This window comes from Oncorhynchus tshawytscha, linkage group LG18 (genome assembly GCF_018296145.1).
Source record: "Oncorhynchus tshawytscha isolate Ot180627B linkage group LG18, Otsh_v2.0, whole genome shotgun sequence".
Lineage (NCBI taxonomy): Eukaryota > Metazoa > Chordata > Actinopteri > Salmoniformes > Salmonidae > Oncorhynchus > Oncorhynchus tshawytscha.
In genome coordinates this window covers 2,901,743-2,921,112 of record NC_056446.1, presented here as the reverse complement: position 1 = coordinate 2,921,112, position 19,370 = coordinate 2,901,743, and the positions used below count along the sequence as shown (strand labels likewise).

General features: G+C 43.0%; 2 protein-coding genes across 2 annotated transcripts in view; one reads left to right on the top strand and one right to left on the bottom strand.

Moving 5' to 3' along the window:
* LOC112219756 overlaps positions 1-19,370 on the top strand; it is a 466,516-nt gene that overhangs the window by 300,283 nt on the left and 146,863 nt on the right. The gene's annotated exons all lie outside the window — the stretch shown is intronic.
* The window catches only part of LOC112217395 (rho-associated protein kinase 2), a 51,196-nt gene that overhangs the window by 25,093 nt on the left and 6,733 nt on the right, over positions 1-19,370 (bottom strand). Inside the window, exons 2-8 of the mRNA XM_024377641.2 lie at positions 18,011-18,170; positions 17,298-17,391; positions 8,898-8,977; positions 8,773-8,821; positions 8,551-8,686; positions 1,633-1,724; positions 925-1,171 (exon numbers count right to left, since the gene is read on the bottom strand). Of these exons, the coding sequence (XP_024233409.1) occupies positions 925-1,171; positions 1,633-1,724; positions 8,551-8,686; positions 8,773-8,821; positions 8,898-8,977; positions 17,298-17,391; positions 18,011-18,170 (858 nt within the window). The remainder of the gene's footprint in view (positions 1-924; positions 1,172-1,632; positions 1,725-8,550; positions 8,687-8,772; positions 8,822-8,897; positions 8,978-17,297; positions 17,392-18,010; positions 18,171-19,370) is intronic.

Below are 19,370 nucleotides of genomic sequence, written 5' to 3'. Positions count from 1 at the left end.
AAACAATTGTTGGAAAAATGACTTGTGTCATGCACAAAGTAGATGTCCTAACCAACTTGCCAAAACTATAGTTTGTTAACAAGAAATTTGTGGAGTTGTTGAACAACTAGTTTTAATGACTACAACCTAAGTGTATGTAAACTTCCGACTTCAACTGTACCTCTGCAACATCTATCAGAGGTCAGAACATATAAATTGTAGAGGAATACAAATATCTGGGTGTCCTCTTGGACAATAAGCTTCAATGGAGTAAATGTACAGACCTGATCTACAAAAAGAGCCAACCGAGACTGTACTTTCTCAAAAAGCTGGTATCTTTTAATATAGACTGTACTATACTGACTCTGTTTTTACAAACCTTTCATTGAGAGCATTTTAACTTGTTGTATTGTTTGTTGGTTTGGTAATGCCACTGTCAACCAGAGAAATATGCTGAGAAGGAGCATCACCACAGCAAGCAAGGTACTTGGAGTCAAACAGACAGGCCTGGATGAGATCTTTAAGGTCAGGGCCCACCGCAAGGCTCACAAAATCATTTTAGACCCAAGTCACCCCCTGTACCCGGACTTGAACTACTCCCCTCTGGGCGCAGGTATAGGGCACCCCTCAGCAGGAAAAACAGAACTAGACAATCATTTGTGCCAGGTGTGATATCCTACCTAAATAGCTCAGGCTAATGTTCCTATCGACCCAGTAAGGCCAGCAGTCTCTTTTTATTGGTATGTAACTGTTATGAAAGTTGTATTGTCAATTTGTTTTTTATTTAAACGTGTACATGACACTGAAACAAAATTCCCCATGGGGACAATAGAGTCAGTAAAGAGTTTGCACTTTTACTTTACTTTACTTTAAAGTAATGTAAAATTGCAAACTCTACTGATCTGACAACCCTTGCTCCAACCCCAACCTCATCCCCAGTCTCACCCTGCAGGTCCAGTATAATCTCTGTCCCTAGGCTGCGGTCCCGCCTCTCGGCCTCCAGGTCGGCCTGCAGACCCATAAGCTGCTGCTCCAGGCCCATCTTGGCGTTCTCCAGCTGGGTGCAGTTGTCCACCAGCTCCCTGAGGTTGAACTCCAGGGCCTGGGCCTGCTTCTGGGCCTCTGACTGGCTCCTCCGCAGCCGCCCCGCCGCCTCCTGCTCCTCGGCCAGCACCGCTGTCGCCTCCTCCAGCTGAGAGATATAGAGGGAGAGAAGGAACCGCCTGAGAAATGCCACTCTACCGCTGCTGTCCGACTGTACAATAACTGTAGTTCTTAAATGTTTTTAAAGTATCATTTATAACATTTTTATCAATAGTTTCCCAATTGAGAAATAAATAAGAAAAAGTTTAAGTGTTTTCTTATGCTATTTTCAACGCAATTTGTATGATGTTAATTTCTTCATTTTTGTATTCAATAAAGTGAAAGTAGTCAGTCGGCTATCATATATTCTTGGTATTTTAGAAGCCATCTCTTGTCAGTTGTGCCCTTGAGCAAGGCACCCAAGCTCACATCCCCTCATGGAGTTTGTGTGTGTGTGTGTTTCTCAAGAGGTTGGGTTAAGAAAGCAAAAAACACATTGCTGTGATCTGAAAATCACAAGATAGTGAAGCATTCAAAGGAACACATGCATACAAGCTTGCTCTCCCTCACCTGTCTCTGCAGGTGAATGTTCTTCTCGTTGGAGAGCTGAGACTTCTGGTTCCTCCTCTTCAGCTCTTCAAGCTGGTCCCGCAGGCCGTTTACTAGACATGGTGATGGAATGGATTAAAATAATCAAAGCTTGGTGATGAGTAGTGTGTAGTGCTATGGCAAAAAACTAAAACTTGCACCGGGGGGATTCACTTTTTAATACTAGTTAAGGTTACTATAAGCATAGTTACAACACCTGTTGTCTTCGACGCACGTGACAAATAAACTCTGATTTGATATGTTTTTAATTCACACACAAGCTTGTTAGCTAGCTATCACAAAGGAAATCCAAAGTTCCTCCATAGAAGCCTCTCCTCCTAAGTATAATTATGTGAACCTAAGTCATATAATGCATGTCATAACAAGATACCCAGCGCATCAAGCAGCCTCCTCAATCCTCTCCCGTTCTCTCCCCACCTGCAGCATTTCAGTCACATCTTGCGCCATAGGCTCCACTCGTCTGCCCGTCACACATGTAAACAACTAGCTTGCCTGCTCTATCTGCACTGATTGGTGAAGTCATTTAATTAGCTAAATGTAAAAAAAAAGAGAGGTTGATTTCACAAAACCTAACAGAAAAGAACAATATAAACCGGTACTTTTTTAGGGTTCGAATCGGTTCAGAACTTTATTTTGCTGGTCAGAACAGTGGAACGAAACAAAACAAAAAATGTCTTTAATGGCCAGGCACCACAGGCTAAAATTTAAGTTTTGCATCTAATGTTACTTATGAATTTTGAGATGTTTTTGGTCCTTTAATGAGTACCTTCAAAAAGTAAACAAACATAATATAAATGCATATTAGTTTAACAAACAACCGTAATCAACATTTCATGAATTGTAACAACTTATCGGATCGATTAACGAGTATCCAGGATCAGCTCAGGTTGCCGGCGGATCATCCACCACCTGTTTCACCCATATCACCTGCCGATTCGGGAGCAGGTTCCTTCCGTGAGCCCAAGGTTCCGACACCCGGAGAAGTACGAGGGAGATCTGGGAGGATGCCGTTCATTTCTTTTACAGTGTGGGTTAGTTTTTGATCTGCAGCCTTACTCTTACGCCACAGATAAGGCTATGATAGCTTTTGTTATTGAGCTGCTGCGTGGTAGAGCTCTGGAATGGGCTTCAGCTGTTTGGGAACGACGGGACACATGCATGACGTCATACCAGGGTTTCACGGCAGAGATGAGAAAGCTTTTTGACCATCCAGTCCGAGGTAAGGACGCAGCTAAACGTGTGTTCTCTCTTCGCCAAGGAGCTCGCAGTGTGGCAGACTTTGTGATAGAATTCAGGACATTGGCTGTGGAGAGTGGTTGGAATGAGGAATCACTACAAGCGTTTTTTTACCAGGGGTTGTCGGAGCAACTCAAGGACGAGCTGATTTCCTATCCAGAGCCTAGTGACCTAGATAGTTTGGTCACTTTATCTATTCGGGTAGATAATAGAGTCCGAGAGAGAAGGAGGGAGAAGCAGTGGGGCCCATCCAATCAATCAGCAACTCGGTTACCATTCGGTTCAGGAAGTGAACCAGAACGTATTGATCGTTATTTCCCACACGGGATTAGTGGAGGGGTCTTGCCACCAGATCCTGAACCAATGCAAGTGGGGCGACACGGGCTAACTAAGGAGGAGCGCCAACGTAGACGTGAGACCAACAGCTGTCTCTACTGTGGTAGCTCGGGACATTACATCTCCGCTTGTCCACAGCGCCCGTTAAACTGCCCGGCTCGCTAGTTTTGGGAGGAATTTTAGCGAGCCAGTTTCAACCTCTCAAGAATCCTGTCAGACCCCGTTTTCCTGCGACCCTTATGAATAAGGATCAGAGCTTAGAGATGAACGCTTTTATCGATTCAGGTGCCGATGGCAGCTTTATCGATGCCGACTTGGTGGAACAGCTTTGGCTTTCCAAGGAGCAATTGCCGGAAGCCATTAAAGCAACCACTCTGAACGGCAGTAGTCTGGCACGGATCACTATGAGGACTGAACCGGTTAAGATGTTGTTGTCGGGGAATCATTCAGAGTTTATCTCCTTCTTCATTCTGTCCTCGCCCCATGTTCCTCTGGTTCTTGGTTACCCCTGGCTGAAGGAACACAATCCCTCGTTTGATTGGGTGACGGGTAATGTAACTAGTTGGAGCATTGATTGTCATGCTAACTGCCTTAGGACTGCCTGTTCTCCTGCCGTTTCCAGTCAGGTCAGTGACTCTGCTCCTCCTGATTTGTCCCTGGTTCCAGAAACATATCACGAGTTGGGTGAAGTATTCAGTAAACAGAAGGCTCTGTCCCTTCCTCCCCACCGACCTTATGACTGTGCGATTAATCTGTTTCCTGGAGCCGCCTTTCCCAAGGGACGGTTATACAGTATCTCTCGACCTGAACGTGAGGCCTTGGAGACCTACATCAAGGAGTCTCTAGCTACAGGTCTCATTTGGCCCTCGTCATCACCTCTGGGAGCAGGATTTTTTTTTGTGAGCAAGAAGGATGGCTCTCTTCGACCGTGTATTGATTATCGGGGTTTGAATGATATTACGGTCAAGAACAAGTATCCCCTGCCCTTGATGAGCTCGGCTTTCGATTCTTTACAGGGTGCTACGGTTTTTACGAAGCTTGATGTACGTAATGCTTATCATTTGGTTCGGATCAAAGAGGGGGACGAGTGGTTGACTGGGTTCAATACTCCGATGGGACATTTCGAGTACCAGGTGATGCCGTTTGGACTGACCAACGCTCCTGCTGTGTTCCAAAGTATGGTGAATGACGTTCTGAGAGATATGATTGGTATTTTTGTGTTCGTTTACCTGGATGATATCCTCATCTTCTCGAAGGAGCTTTCTAGCCACGTTCAGCATGTCAAGCAGGTCCTGCAGCGGTTATTGGAGAACCGTCTGTTCGTGAAGGCTGAGAAGTGCGATTTTCACGCCCACACGACGTCCTTCCTCGGGTACATCATCTCCAGGGGAGAGATCAAGATGGACCAAGAGAAGGTTCGGGTGGTTCGGGATTGGGTCCAGCCCGGTACGAGATTGCAGCTCCAGAGATTCCTGGGGTTTGCAAATTTTTATCAGAGGTTTATCCGTGATTACAGCCGGGTGGCCGTCCCTTTAACTGTACTGACGTCTTGCACCAGAAAGTTCTGTTGGTCTCCTGAGGCAGACCGAGCATTTCTAGATTTGAAGAGCTGATTCACCAACGCCCCGATTCTCTCTCAACCTGACACTTCCCGTCAGTTCGTTGTGGAGGTGGATGCGTCTGATGTGGGGGTGGGCGCCATCCTGTTCCAGCGTAGCTCCACTGACGGTAAACTCCATCCCTGCGCCTTCTACTCTTGTCGTCTTTCTCCAGCTGAAAGAAACTAAGATGTGGGTAACCGGGAGCTTCTCGCTGTGAAGCTTGCCTTGGAGGAGTGGCGTCACTGGTTGGAGGGAGCGGAGCAACCGTTTGTGGTCTGGACTGACCACAAGAATCTGGCTTACGTGCAATCGGCTAAACGTCTCAACTCCCGTCAGGCCCGGTGGGCTTTGTTTTTTGGACGCTTCAATTTTTCCCTGACGTTCCGACCTGGGTCGAAGAACGGGAAGGCGGACGCCCTGTCCCGGATGTTCTCCAAGACGGAGGAGAGTGGGGCCAAGACTGAGACGATTCTTCCCAGAACGTTGTTGTGGGAGCCGTTACATGGAGGATTGAGGAGGAGGTGATGGCGGCTCTTCGGACACAGCCCGGGCCCGATAACGGTCCACCCGGTCGGTTGTTCGTGCCTGAGTCGGTTCGTTCTGCTGTCCTTCAGTGGTCCCACGCCAGCAAGATAGCTTGTCACCCTGGTGTTGCTCGGACTATGGCGCTACTGCGCAGACGATTTTGGTGGCCTGCCATGGGAGAAGATACCTGGAGGTTTGTTGCCGCTTGTCCTGTTTGTGCGCAGAGTAAGAGTACCAATCGGGCCAGCTCTGGGCTTCTTCACCCCAAACCTATTCCCCGGCGACCTTGGTCGCATCTGGCCCTGGATTTTGTCACGGGGTTGCCCTCTTCTGTTGGTAACACGGTTATTCTGACCATTGTGGATAGGTTCAGCAAGTTTGCCCACTTTGTTCCCCTCTCCAAGCTGCCTTCTGCCACTGAGACGTCCGAGATCTTGGTTAGGGAGGTGTTCAGGGTCCACGGGTTGCCCTGTGACATTGTTTCTGACCGTGGTCCTCAGTTTACCTCTGCTGTCTGGAAATCCTTCTGTTTGGCCATTGGAGCTACAGTCAGTCTCACATCTGGATTTCACCCCCAATCTAATGGTCAGGTGGAGAGAGCCAACCAGAAGATGGAGTCCACGCTGCGCTGTCTTGTTTCCTCTGATCCCACCTCTTGGTCCTCTCAATTACCCTGGGTCGAGTATGCTCATAATACTCTCCCTTCATCTGCCACTGGGATGTCTCCCTTCCAGTGCCTGTACGGTTACCAACCTCCCTTGTTTCCTTCTCAGGAGCGGGATCTCTCGGTTCGTTCTGTCCAGATCCACATTCGTCGTTGCCACCGCACCTGGCACCGGGCCAGGAAGGCCCTCCTTAAGGTTTCTTTCCTCTGATCCCACCTCTTGGTCCTCTCAATTACCCTGGGTCGAGTATGCTCATAATACTCTCCCTTCATCTGCCACTGGGATGTCTCCCTTCCAGTGCCTGTACGGTTACCAACCTCCCTTGTTTCCTTCTCAGGAGCGGGATCTCTCGGTTCGTTCTGTCCAGATCCACATTCGTCGTTGCCACCGTGTTTCCTCTGATCCCACCTCTTGGTCCTCTCAATTACCCTGGGTCGAGTATGCTCATAATACTCTCCCTTCATCTGCCACTGGGATGTCTCCCTTCCAGTGACTGTACGGTTACCAACCTCCCTTGTTTCCTTCTCAGGAGCGGGATCTCTCGGTTCGTTCTGTCCAGATCCACATTCGTCGTTGCCACCGCACCTGGCATCGGGCCAGGAAGGCCCTCCTTAAGGTTTCTGACCGGTATCAGATCCAGGCGAATCGTCGCCGTATTCCTGCCCCCGCTTATACCGTCGGAGATAGGGTTTGGTCGGGATCTTCCTCTACGGACTGAGTCGAGGAAACTGTCACCGAAGTTCATTGGTCCGTTTGTAGTGGAGAAGATCATTAATCCTGTTGTGGTCCGACTCAAGTTGCCTGCTACACTAAGAGTACATCCCACCTTTCATGTCTCCTGCCTCAAGCCGGTTCTCCTCAGTCCTCTGTTGCCCCCTCCTCCTCGTCCTCCTCCTCCTCCTCGGATGATCGGAGGTGGTCCTGTCTACACGGTGCGCCGCATCATGGACTCCAGACGGCGGGGTCGAGGTTTCCAGTATTTAGTGGATTGGGAAGGATATGGTCCTGAGGAGAGGAGTTGGATTCCTCGGCGTCAGATCCTTGACGATGACCTGCTTCGTGACTTTTACCGCCTCCACCCTGGAGCTCCGGGTAGTCCGCCCGGTGGCGTTCGTCGGAGGGGGGTACTGTCACGAATCCCGTTTCCTGAGTCTGTTTTTTGCCTGTGTTCCGCACCCTGTCTGGTTGCCGGGCAATGTAGCCAGTTGGGAGTTCTGATTACCCGCACCTGTATCCCATCAGCTATCTGCACACCTGGTCCTGATCATCATCTCTCCTCTTCATAAGCCCGGACCTGACATCCATTCCCTGCCGGATCGTTAGCCATGAACAGTATGTTGTGCCAGAGTATCAGCCTCAAGTTGGATAGAATTTGTTTTGTTGTTTTTTACGTATTGCTTGCCTTAAACTTACCTCCGTTTGTTCTGTCTTCAGTTACTCGCCCGGATCATTTACCCCATTCCCGCCTGGTCGTCGGAGGATTCCGCTACCCCATTGGATCCACCTATTTACTCCCATCAACTCACCACCGCTGCCCGCTACGCCACCTGGATATATCTACCCATTCACATTCACTTGTAAATAAATACTCACCTTCTTCCTACTCTCCTTGTCCTGGTCTGCTTCTGGGTTCGATTTTGAAAGAACGTGACACAACTTTTACATGGACATACATCTATCATTTAAAAGCTCACTACATTTAATCACACATTATTGTCAAACCCATTTCATAGAGAATGTTAGAAACTGGACTATGAAGTAACTTACTTTGAAGAGATGGTGAAGAGATGGTCAAAATAGGCATTTGGCGATTGATAGGCTAAATTCGAATTTCTCGCAAATCAGACTTCCCACATGCCAACACATTTTTCTCCATTTCAGAATAATCTACAGTCACCACAGTTTGTGTAGTTATCCTTAGATATATTCTCCAGATTTACTCAGAGGGAATTGTTGATATGTTGCCACATTTTTATTCTTGATAACATTTCCTTGGAACAATTTGACAAATAGAATTGTACAGATGGAAAGATGAAAAGAGTATTTATCCATAATCTCTTCTGAATGAATCTAGTCCTGGAGTGTCTAAACAAAATGAAACCAACATATTTAGGCTGACTTCATCCAGTGTCCAGAAAAATGGATTTGTGTGATATGCAAATATGTGCATATTTAATAAGATATCACATCATTTGCATATTGTATACAAAAAGTATTATATTTGTGTCTACATTTAACTGGTAAAAATGTATTGTGATATGATTTAAAAAAAATCAATATTAGGGTGTGGTGCCTGGCATTAAAGCCAACCGATAAAATGTCTTGATTTGTTATAAGCATGCACAAGCCCTTGTTATGGTATCTGTGAAGGAATGTTAAAATTACACAAATGCAAGTAACAGTCAGGATCACTGTAAAGTGATAATAAAACAAGAGCCAGTGCTTATGACAAGTCTTTCAATGCATTATAAGCTCATTACAAACACATTATAATCAGTATACTGGGCTTAGCTTACGCTCATTCTCGAGGCTGCGTTTCCTGCCTGCCTCCATCTCCACCTTGCAGAGGTTCTCAGCACTCTGGTGCTGCAGCAGGGCCCTCTCTCTCTCCAGCTGCCTCAGCGATGACTCCACTCTCTGCCTGCTGTTCATCTACAGGGACAGGGAAGGGTTCATGCGTGATGTGCATAGTCAAAACATTACACACCATTAACTCTATTGAACATCGTTAGTCTCACCTCCTCGTCGATCTCTTTGACCAGCTTCTCTAGACGGCTAGTGGTAGTCCTGGGGAGAGAGGAGCATGTGTGAGTGTGTGTGTGTGTGTGGCGTGTGTGCTTGTGTGTTCTGAGGTGAGTCATACTTGCACTTGTGCTCGAGGTCGTCTTTGGCCTGCATCTCATGGTTGAGCTGCTCCTCCAGACAACGGAGTTTATTTTGTAGCTGATCGGGAATAAAAGAGTAGAGGGGGAAGAGTTAACAAGTACACACTAACATGGAGCTCACCAGATGCGCACTCAAGTGTCAATATGTCTGTCAGATAGAATTATATTTAGTCTGTATTAGAGTTCTAGTCTGTCTGTCAGATAGAATTATATTTAGTCTGTATTAGAGTTCTAGTCTGTCTGTCAGATAGAATTATATTTAGTCTGTATTAGAGTTCTAGTCTGTCTGTCAGATAGAATTATATTTAGTCTGTATTAGAGTTCTAGTCTGTCTGTCAGATAGAATTATATTTAGTCTGTATTAGAGTTCTAGTCTGTCTGTCAGATAGAATTATATTTAGTCTGTATTAGAGTTCTAGTCTGTCTGTCAGATAGAATTATATTTAGTCTGTATTAGAGTTCTAGTCTGTCTGTCAGATAGAATTATATTTAGTCTGTATTAGAGTTCTAGTCTGTCTGTCAGATAGTTCTATTGTGTCTGTCTTTCTGAAGAAAAAAAACCGGACCATTTCAGAACAATGAAAAGAAGGTCTTGGCGGTAACGAGGTTGGTAACGGCATGGATTTTGTGAGACGAAGCGCAACCTATCCTGTGATGTACAATGCCCTAATGCCCATGGAACAAGAGAGGAGATGTGATTTTTGTGCTGGTAACACTCGTATTAATAAACATAAAAAACTCCAGGTTTTTTTCCATTTTGGTTTAATTTGGTTTCAAAACCAAGCAAGTAGCCTCCCTTCGATGAAGGCTGTTTTTTTTGTCCTGCCCAATGTGTTCACCAAGTTGCCAAGTCTATCAATAAAGGATTTGACCTGATAGACTTTTTGGAAATAAATCTTAAATCAAGTTTGGGAGCAGCAAAACAGTGAGCCAGACATCCCCTTTTTTTCTTTGCATTGTGAAGGCCTACATTATTTTAGCCAGCTCCTGTTGTGGACGTGTGTAAAAACCCTTCCATGTAGGCTACCCATGTCCATATGCCCATCATGAAACGAGAGATGAGATGATGCTGGTGACCCTTGTATTTAGAACTTATTTTCCTGTAACAATTGCTTTTCTGTTTCATACGACTAAAAACCAAGCCCTCCATAGTCTCCCCGTACTCTAGGTTATAACTAAGGCTGGTTTAAAAACTAAGGCTGGTTTGTGGCCCCCACCCACATCAATGTTGCCCATTACTGCTGTAGACTATTTAACAAACTAGGCTATAACGGACTAACATTCAAATTGGAGTAACAACATAATACATAAAAGACCGCAAATACACAACTTGGAGAAACCACATATTTAGCCATGGAGCACGTTCTGATTGGCCAGTGAGGGGTCAAGCCTTCAATTGATTTATTCATCAAAGCCCAGCCCTTTCGCGCCACCACCAGCTACTGCACCCATAATTCCCACAGTGAAAATTGCGAAAATATTTCTGACACACCCCTGGACATATAGTGCTACCACCATCGCTATTATTTACCATTGCGTTAGGGTTGTGGGTGAGCCCTGAGAGTACCCTGAGAGTTCTACTTTGTCTATCTGTAGGAGTTTAATTTTGTCTGAGAGTTCCATTTGTTACTTCTGATAGTTGTATTTTGTATGACAGTTCTATTTCTTCTGTCTGAAAGTTCTATTTTGTTTATCTGAGAGTTATATTTATTATTTTAATAAAAAAAAGGTATCATGTTTTTATTTGGCAGGGACAATGCACACCAAAAAAATAAGACTCAGTAATGAGAAAACGTGTCGCACCAGAATTTGCTAATAGCTCATTTCTATCTGTAGTCCCTAAAACATCTAGACATGGGTGAATTCTACATCATACAGTAAACAAAACGCACAGAAATCAGGACATAGAGGTGTTTCAACACAGAAGTCAAAACATTGCACAGAGAAACACATTGCTATTGGATAGACATGGTAATATACCTATTAATAAAAAGGAAGTATTGTACATAGGAACAAACACATTGCTATTGGATAGACATGGTAATATACCTATTAATAAAAAGGAAGTATTGTACATAGAAACAAACACATTGCTATTGGATAGACATGGTAATATACCTATTAATAAAAAGGAAGTATTGTACATAGGAACAAACACATTGCTATTGGATAGACATGGTAATATACCTATTAATAAAAAGGAAGTATTGTACATAGGAACAAACACATTGCTATTGGATAGACATGGTAATATACCTATTAATAAAAGGAAGTATTGTACATAGGAACAAACACATTGCTATTGGATAGACATGGTAATATACCTATTAATAAAAAGGAAGTATTGTACATAGGAACAAACACATTGCTATTGGATAGACATGGTAATATACCTATTAATAAAAAGGAAGTATTGTACATAGGAACAAACACATTGCTATTGGATAGACATGGTAATATACCTATTAATAAAAAGGAAGTATTGTACATAGAAACAAACACATTGCTATTGGATAGACATGGTAATATACCTATTAATAAAAAGGAAGTATTGTACATAGGAACAAACACATTGCTATTGGATAGACATGGTAATATACCTATTAATAAAAAGGAAGTATTGTACATAGGAACAAACACATTGCTATTGGATAGACATGGTAATATACCTATTAATAAAAAGGAAGTATTGTACATAGAAACAAACACATTGCTATTGGATAGACATGGTAATATACCTATTAATAAAAAGGAAGTATTGTACATAGGAACAAACACATTGCTATTGGATAGACATGGTAATATACCTATTAATAAAAAGGAAGTATTGTACATAGAAACAAACACATTGCTATTGGATAGACATGGTAATATACCTATTAATAAAAAGGAAGTATTGTACATAGGAACAAACACATTGCTATTGGATAGACATGGTAATATACCTATTAATAAAAAGGAAGTATTGTACATAGAAACAAACACATTGCTATTGGATAGACATGGTAATATACCTATTAATAAAAAGGAAGTATTGTACATAGGAACAAACACATTGCTATTGGATAGACATGGTAATATACCTATTAATAAAAGGAAGTATTGTACATAGAAACAAACACATTGCTATTGGATAGACATGGTAATATACCTATTAATAAAAAGGAAGTATTGTACATAGGAACAAACACATTGCTATTGGATAGACATGGTAATATACCTATTAATAAAAAGGAAGTATTGTACATAGGAACAAACACATTGCTATTGGATAGACATGGTAATATACCTATTAATAAAAAGGAAGTATTGTACATAGAAACAAACACATTGCTATTGGATAGACATGGTAATATACCTATTAATAAAAAGGAAGTATTGTACATAGGAACAAACACATTGCTATTGGATAGACATGGTAATATACCTATTAATAAAAAGGAAGTATTGTACATAGGAACAAACACATTGCTATTGGATAGACATGGTAATATACCTATTAATAAAAAGGAAGTATTGTACATAGGAACAAACACATTGCTATTGGATAGACATGGTAATATACCTATTAATAAAAAGGAAGTATTGTACATAGGAACAAACACATTGCTATTGGATAGACATGGTAATATACCTATTAATAAAAAGGAAGTATTGTACATAGGAACACATTGCTATTGGATAGACATGGTAATATACCTATTAATAAAAAGGAAGTATTGTACATAGGAACACATTGCTATTGGATAGACATGGTAATATACCTATTAATAAAAAGGAAGTATTGTACATAGCCCAGTTATTGCACATAATTAAATTAAACCTGCGTATTTACTAATTCACTAATATTTACTTCTGTTGCAATAAAAGTCAGTATGGTGTTTTCAGTTCAAATCAATAAGTTCATGACTGATTGGACTTTATAAACAAACAAAAAACTATCTCAGTCAAGAACGCTTGGATGCTGCTACATGTTTTCAAAGCAGAGGGGAGACCATTCCATTTCTTAGCTGCTTTGAATGAGAAGGTTGATTGTGGAAAGGTTGTGGAAAGGTGGTGGACCGTTTGGGGAGGCTACAGTCCCCCCTGGTGGAGGTTATTGTTACCCTGCTATTTTGATCGGAGCAGAGGTTTACAAAGACCCTCAGGGGTGGAAGTGTTAGATTGTGAGTTATCTTGTAAACCAGGCTGATATCTGAGAACAGAATTAAGTTGTAAAAACAAAACAAGTTGAACTTGGTGATTATATTGCAGTGGTACTAGTGATGTGTTTTTTTGTCCAATATTTTCAGTACTCCTTTGTAGAGGGATTTGAGAGGTTTCACGCAGTGGTGTAAAAAGTAGCCAATTGTCATACTTGAGTAAAAGTAAAGATACCTTAACAGAAAATGACTCAAGTATGTGAAGTCACCCAGTAAAATATTACTTGAGTAAAAGTAAAAAATGATTTAGTTTGAAATGCACTTAAGGTCAAAAGTACATGTAATTGTCAAAATACACTTCTGTATCAAAAGTAAAAGTATAAATCATTTCAAATGTCTTATATTAAGCAAACCAGATGGCACCATTTTCTTGTTTTTTAGATGTATGGATAGGCAGGGGCTATCTCCAACACTCAGACATAATTTACAAATGAAACATTTGTGTTTAGGGAGTCCGCCAGATCAGAGGCAGTAGGGAATTCTCTTGATAAGTGTGTGCATTTGACCATTTTCCCATCCTGTTAAGGATTCAAAATGTAATAAGTACTTTTGGGTGTCCGGCAAAATGTATGGAGTAAAAAGTACAATATTCTTTTTAGGAATGTAATGAAGTAAAAGTTCAAAAATACGTTTAAAGGTTTAAATAGTAAAGTATAGATACCCCCAAAAAGTACTTTTACTTAAGTACTTTACAGCGCTGGTTTCAGGGATGTGTCACATGCTTGTAACCAGCTGGTGATGCAGTAGGAGAGATGGGGAGAAAACCAAAGCATACAAGAATATTCCGGAAGCCTCGATGGGAGAAAGCATTTCTGATGAACAGGAAATTGGCTTGGCTATATTGGATTGTGTTGGTAATTTCTTTTATGTGTTTTTTTCTAAGTTGAGGGTGGGCTCTAGGATTATACCAAGGTATTGAATTCTGAAACAGTTTAGATTTTTTGGACATGTATGAGGATGTCGGGTTAGACCTGCTGCTTTTGATTGACAGATAAATACATGGCCACTGTTTTCCCCACATTTAGGGTGAGACAGGAGTCATTGAGCCATTGTGAAACATTCTCCATAACTGATGCTAACTTGGCAGCCACTTGTTCAGCACCCTTTCCATGGATGTAGATGACCGTGTCGTCAATGTACACTTGGATCTCCACTCCCTGGCATACAGAAGGAAGATCATTGATATATAGGCTGAACCACAGTCAATAGCATTTTGGGAGAGGTTGAAACTGGAGAGTTTTGAGAGAAGGACTTTACGCTTGACGTTAACAACATGCTGAGTGGTTCACCTTAAACCCAAACTGCAAAAGGGACCGATCCTGTATTCAGGCGTGCTGTGAGCTGTTCCTACAACTTTTTAAGCAACCTTAGATATGATGGGATTATACTGATAGGCCGGTTGTTGCGCACTTCCTGCAGGTCTCCAGATTTACAATCGGAAGTCGGAAGTTTACATACACTTCGGTTGGATTCATTAAAACTCATTTTTCAACCACTCCACAAATGTATTTTTAACAAACTATAGTTTTGGCAAGTCGGTTAAAACATCTACTGTGAGCACAGTATAGACTTTACGTCCATCCCCTCACCCCGACCTGGGCGCGAAACAGTCACCCTCGAAGCATCGTTACCCATCGCTCCACAAAAGCCACGGCCCTTGCAGAGCAAGGGGAACCACTACTTCAAGGTCTCAGAGCAAGTGACGTCACCGATTGAAACGCCACTAGCGCGCACCACCGCTAACTAGCTAGTCATTTCACATCGGCTACACATGCCAAAGGATTTTTTCCAAAAATTGTTTACGGACAGATTATTTCACTTATAATTCACTGTATCACAATCCCAGTGGGTCAGAAGATTACATACACGAAGTTGACTGTGCCTTTAAACAGCTTGGAAAATTCCAGAAAATTATGTCATAGCTTTAGAAGCTTCTGATAGGCTAATTGACAACATTTGAGTCAATTGGAGGTGTACCTGTGGATGTATTTCAAGGCCTACATTGAAACTCAGTGCCTCTTTGCTTGACATCATGGAAAAATCAAGAGAAATCAGCCAAGACCTCATAAAAAGAATTGTAGACCTCCACAAGTCTGGTTCATTCTTGGGAGCAATTTCCAAATGCCTGAAGGTACCACGTTCATCTCTACAAACAATAGTATGCAAGTATAAACAACATGGGACCACGCAGCCGTCATACTGCTCAGGAAAGAGACGCATTCTGTCTCCTAGAGATGAACGTACTTTGATGCAAAAAGTCCAAATCAATTCCAGAACAACAGCAAAGGACCTTGTGTAGATGCTGAAAAAAATAGAACTGTTTGGCCATAATGACCACCGTTATGTTTGGAGGAAAAAAGGGGAGGCTGGCGAGCTGAAGAACACCACCACAACCGTGAAGCACGGGGGTGGCAGCATCATGTTGTGGGGGTGCTTTGATACAGGAGGGACTGGTGCACTTAACAAAATAGATGGCATCATGAGGAATGGAAAATTATGTGGATGCATTGAAGCAACATCTCAAGACATCAGTCAGGAAGTTAAAGCTTGGTCACAAATGGGTCTTCCAAATGTACAATGACCCCAAGCATACTTCCAAAGTTGTGGCAAAATGGCTTAAGGACAACAAAGTCAAGGTATTGGAGTGGCCATCACAAAGCCCTGACCTCAATCCTATAGAAAATGTGTGGGCAGAACTGAAAAAGCGTGTGCAAGCAAGGAGGCCTACAAATCTGACTCAGTTACACCAGCTCTGTCAGGAGGAATGGGCAAAAATTCACCCAAATTATTGTGGGAAGCTTGTGGAAGGCTACCCAAAACGTTTGACCCAAGTTAACAAATTTAAAGGCAATGCTAAAAATACTAATGGAGTGTATGTAAACTTCTGACCCACTGGGAATCTGATGAAAGAAATAAAAGCTGAAATAAATCATTCTCTCTAATATTATTCTGACATTTCACATTCTTAAAATAAAGTGGTGATCGTAACTGACCTAAGACAGGGAATTTTACTATAATTAAATGTCAGGAATTGTGAAAAACTGAGTTTAAATGTGTTTGGCTAAGTTGTATGTAAACTTCAGACTTCAACTGTATGTACAGGGGCTCAAGATGGCTGTCTTCCATACTTTTGGGAATGACCGTTCTTGCATTGATAACTTGACTATCTGGGTAATTAGGGTGGTTAGGCTGTCACTGTACTTTTTTAGAAATACACTTTCAAGACCAAACACATCTTTTGCTTTAGAGTTTGAGGGAGGAGAGGATTCTCTTGACCTTTACCTCACTGGTGGACAACAACAAAAAAACGATCTCTTGGGGTGAACTTTTGGCCCAGCTCTAGGACTGAGTCAATGAAATAGTCATTAAAGGTGGGTGCGATGACTGAGCTGTTGTCCTGAAGCCGTTGACTTTCAATTGTAGACTCAGCATGATCTTTCACAGTGAGTTTGTTGCTGTTCCCTTTTGCTTCATTGATGATATTGAGAAAGAAATTGGCTTTGGCTTTCCTGAGACTCATTGTCACTTTGTTTCTCAGTCCTTTATAGATTAGTTTGTCAACATGGTCCCCTGTGGCTCAGTCGGTAGAACATGGTGCTTGCAACGCCAGGGTTGTGGATTCGATTCCCACGGGGGACCAGAAGAAGAAAAAAAAATGTGTAGAATTGCAGGTAATTAGCTTTAAAACTGAAAAAATGTCTCTCCACCTCATGGCCAAATGAGTAGAATTACAGGGAATTAGCTGTAAAAAAAATGTTGTTGTTTAAAAAAAATCTCTGCCCCATTGCCAAATGAGTAGAATTGCATGACATTTGTTAGAAAATTGCAACATTGTCTCTCCGCCCCATGGCAAAAAGTGTAGGGAGGGGCAACCAAATCTCGCTTAGGGCCCCCAAAAGGCTAGAGTGAACTTGGTTGTATATGAGTCATCCGAGATGTCAGTATGTCTCAGTGTTCTTTTCAATCTGTCTGTCTGAGAATTATGTCTGTCTATCTGAGTGTTGTATTCCATTGGTCTGTCTTGAGAGCTACTAGGTTGCGCCGAACATTTCAATATTGAATTTGTACTCAAATGTCAGTCTTGTCCCTTCTGAGCACACATTTTCCCTTTTTGTTTTAAAAACAAACAAACCCACAAATGCATGCATGTATGTACGCAACAATGCAACAACCTACCTCTCCTTTAATGCTGTCCACTTTTTCCTCAGAGCTATCCTTACAGTCTTTAGAGTCCTCCACAGATATCCCTGTATTCCCACCTCTCAGAAGCCTATTAGAGAAGGAGAAGCAAGAGAGAGGGAGGAGATAGGTCTTTAAACTGGCTTTACCTGAGGTGCCCAGCCAGCTATGCCAACCTTCCTCGCCCTCTGAGTACCCAAGCCCGTATCCCGCCCCATAACACATCCTGCCCAACCAAGAACCGACCCAGCTCAGACTCCAGCTCTACAATTCACATTCAATGATCATGATCGTGAGCATAAGAACAGACTTTTATCATGAGCCTAGTGGCTTTATTAAAAGGGCTATTGGAACAAGGAGGCAGTGTAAAGTACAGACGCAGCGTGTACGACTGGCTTAAAATAGTGTTACATTTCAACATACAACTCTACCTTTTTTCTTTCACTCTCTCCCTATTTAATTTCCTCTCTCTATAGCTGCAGGCACAGACATGACCTTAAGCACATTTTCTGCACAGTACAGAGTCTTACAAAAACACCCTTAAAAACATACAGCAGACTCATTCCAATGTAAATGTAGAAAACCAAACCAGATTCCTAGATAATTGGCACGCTTGCTGAAGCTAAATATAACACTAACATGAATGTACACAGACACTGTATAGACACTAACCTTAAGTCTTAGAATAGATAGAAACCAATTAGTCTTACTGGTCTTCCTTGAAGTAGGTGAAGCCCACGAATGGCAGCTGGTTGCCCACAAAGGCCCTTGGTGTGGGAAAGGTCTCCACGTCGCCTTTGTCATCCTTAATCTCGTCAAAGTTACTGGTGTCTATGTCACTGCTCAGCTCTGGTACAACTGGGGCCACGGCTGAAGAAGGGAGAACGAGAGGGAGGCAGAGAGGAAGTGGGAGAAGCAGAGAGGGGGAGATGGGGGCAGAGAGGCAGAGAGAGAGAGAGAGAGAGAGAGAGAGAGAGAGAGAGAGATGCAGAGTCATAAAGAAGCAGAGTGTGTGTGTGAGCGAGAGAGGACAGAAAAGGGGTGGAAATAGTGTGGGTTTGGGTAGAGAAGAGAGAGGGAGACATAGCTGATTCAAATGTCTAAAATCAACCAACTCCGCTCCGTGCTAAAATTGGTGTCAATCAAGATACACTAACACAGAGCTAACTGTCAGCTCCTCCGATTCTCAATCAGTGTGTGGTTATTTTCACAGTATAGTTTGTGATTTTCTAAGTGTGTATAGAATGTGTGTGTGTGTGTGTAGCACACCAAATGAAACTGGGCATAGGAGGTAGAAGAGACCGAGCTGGCATGGACGCCAGACCCGCCACTCCTCTCTCCCCCTACAGTACCCGCTTTGTGTCCCAACACACACTGTTGCCTTTCACACATGCAGCCTAAACACACTCCAGGAGAGATATAACTAACTCTCCTTCTTTTGCTGCTCCTTTAAAGGCCCCCGGCTGCAGAGCCAGACAGAAATAAATTATAAGGGCCAGGAGGCGAAAGCTGAAAAAGTAAGCCTGCTCTGCAGGAAACTAAGCCGCCTTGTTGAATCCTCTTTCTTCAACAGGATCGGTTCTTGCTCCAGGCGAAGATAGCCAAGTTTAAGACAGACCCTCAGTAGGGAGAGATCAAGAAATGGATGGATGAAAGACAGGAGAGAAAGATATATGGATACAGAGAGTGAGTGATAAAAGAGGGAACGAAAGAAAGATAAAAAAATAGTTGTGCGGTGAGACTGGAGAAAGAGATGCCGCTCTAGCTCTGCGGAGGCCAATTACGGCGCTGCTTACCCAGCATGCTCTCTGATAGCGGGTAGGCTAATGACAGGCAGCTGTGGCCACAGTGAGAGTGCAGAGAGGAGGGAGCGACCGTACCTGGAATCTGATCTGAGGCCTGGTGCAGCGGTTCTGGGGCATCCCCTCTCATTACCCCAATCCAACCCAGTCCGCCCCCAGAGTGGCTACCGACACCCTCTCCACCCTTTCCCTCCCTCCACCTCCCCTCAATCATACAATCATAGGACAGGGTGCATCAGCCGAAGAACATGGCTGACGTTTACATTCT